The sequence below is a fragment of the Chinchilla lanigera genome, unplaced genomic scaffold, assembly GCF_000276665.1.
Source record: "Chinchilla lanigera isolate Chin_1 unplaced genomic scaffold, ChiLan1.0 scaffold00001, whole genome shotgun sequence".
In the NCBI taxonomy this organism is placed as follows: Eukaryota; Metazoa; Chordata; class Mammalia; order Rodentia; family Chinchillidae; genus Chinchilla; species Chinchilla lanigera.
Window position 1 is genome coordinate 31,548,583 of NW_004955402.1, and position 2,154 is coordinate 31,550,736.

Sequence of the window (2,154 nt, forward strand, 5' to 3'; positions counted from 1 at the left end):
GCCCCCAAGTTTTTTAAAAATTCCAGAAAATGTATCTTTGTGGCAATACAAAGATTTTGCTGAAAAAATGTTTAAAGAAAGCTGATAGAACCAAAAACTAGATACCAATTCCCATGACACAAGAACAACATCACACACACGTATAAAGACCATTACTTAACTGGAAAAAACATTCTTCCATTCAGTTCAATGGGTTTTCTGAGTGTTTAATGATTCTTCTAAATGAAATGTTCCAACTGGGTGAGGGTGGCTACTTCTTAGCAATGAAGGTTATGATGACGTAAGATCTGGGGACTCAGTTACTATTGCTTTGTCTAATCCTGGATAATGGCACTGGGAATGCTGTGGGAGACAGTCTTAATCCCTAAAGAGACCACTGCCCTGGACATAGGTCAGTGTGCTTGTACTTGGTGCTGGCCTGAGTGATCCTATCCCAGACTGGAACTGGAACTCACATTGATGGTGTGATGTCTCTCCCTTCCACACATCAATCTGCATTTGGGTTCCATTCTCTATTCTCCTGCCCTAACTCTGAATTTGTTCATTTAAAAGCCTGTAGTAAAATGAACCAGAAGTCAGAAAGATTCCATGTGTATTTGGGCCCTTATATTGAGTCACTGTGTAGCCTTGAACAATTCACTTTACTTCTCTGGACCTCAAATGGAAGCAGTGGAGAGGGATGAAGTAGTAGGTATCTACAGTTCTTTCCACTCTAATGAGTCAAATATTCAAAGCCACAATCCTTTGTGGGTACCTCTGACTTACCTCATCACTTGTGACACACTGTTGTGACAGCTGATTCAAATGTAACCACAGTGCATTCCGTAAGAAGTTTATTCGTTCACACTCTTGAGTTTCAAACACCTACAGAAAAAAAGACCTATAAGCACCTATGTATGCACAGAAAAGGGCCATTCATTAAGATTGCTGTGACTTAAACAGCATCAACCCTCAATTATCTGTAAAGCATACTGTTCAATTTATAGGAATACTTCCTACCACCACCACTGAGGAAGTTCATAAATTCTTGCCACAGATAAATAATGCAAATGGATTATGCTGGTTTATGTCTAGATGTCCCCCAGAGCTTTATGCACTCATAAGTGGGGCTTTTTGGAAGAAGATTAGATTATGGGGGCTCTACAGTTGACTTGCTTTTAGGGGGTGGGGTCTCGTCAAAAGAGGTGAGTCATCGGGGGTGTGACCTGGGAGGGTACATCTTCCTTCCTGGCTCCTCCACGTTCTGTTTCCTGCCCACCATAAGGTGAGAGGCTTCCTCTTCCATGTCTTCCATCAGGCCTTCCTGCCTCGGATCTAGCTGACAATGGACTTAACTGTGAGGCAAAATAAGTTCCTCCTCCTATAAGTCGAGGGTATGGGTAGTTTGTCCCAGCAATGAGGAAAGTGACTAAGTATTGGATTCTAAAATCACACCAACACAAACAGGGTTAGCCTGAGTCCTAAAGGTAAGAAGTCATGATGGTCCCCAGATGCCAACATTCCAGCCAGCTGACACTTCTGACTGCCGGGGCATCTCCACTTAGGGAGATGTCAGAGCTTCACATTCAAAACATTGCCCCTCCCACTCTGGGATGAATGTACTTGACTGCAAATGTCACAGTTGTTGAAGCTGGTTAGTGAGGACGACATGGGAGCTCTCACACTTGTCTTTTATCTTTGTACATGGTTAGATTTTTCCTTAATAAAATTAATTTTATTGGTACACTTTTGATATACACAATGATCATATTTATCATAGGGAATTTGTACCTGTACTTAATATATCTTGAGTCTTTTTCTCCCCCATTCCCCTCTCCTCCCTTTAACCTTTCTTCCCCTTCTTACTTACAAAAGCTTCCATTTTTTCCTTCTATTCCTTTTTTATCCTTCTTCCTTCCCCTTCCCATATTGACTTTTTTAACTTTTTTTTTTTTTTGAGACAGGGTCTTGCTATGTAGTCCAGGCTGGCCTTGAATTGACTAGCTTGGGCTGGCCTCGAACTCATTGTGATCCTCCTACCTCAGTCTCCCAAGTGCTAGAATTACAGGCATGCGCCGGCATACCCGGCAACATTAATTTTTAAAAAAAATCAAAGCCGGGCATGGTGGTGCACACCTGTAATCCCATCAGTCGGGAGGCTGAAGCAGCAGGATC

General features: G+C 42.2%; 1 protein-coding gene across 2 annotated transcripts in view; it reads right to left on the bottom strand.

Annotated features, from left to right (window-relative positions):
* Nucleotides 1-2,154, bottom strand: part of Pstpip2 (proline-serine-threonine phosphatase interacting protein 2) — a 99,567-nt gene that overhangs the window by 10,248 nt on the left and 87,165 nt on the right. For both annotated transcript variants that reach the window (XM_005372863.2, XM_013510408.1), the window contains exon 10: nucleotides 766-864. In XM_005372863.2, the coding sequence (XP_005372920.1) occupies nucleotides 766-864 (99 nt within the window). The remainder of the gene's footprint in view (nucleotides 1-765; nucleotides 865-2,154) is intronic.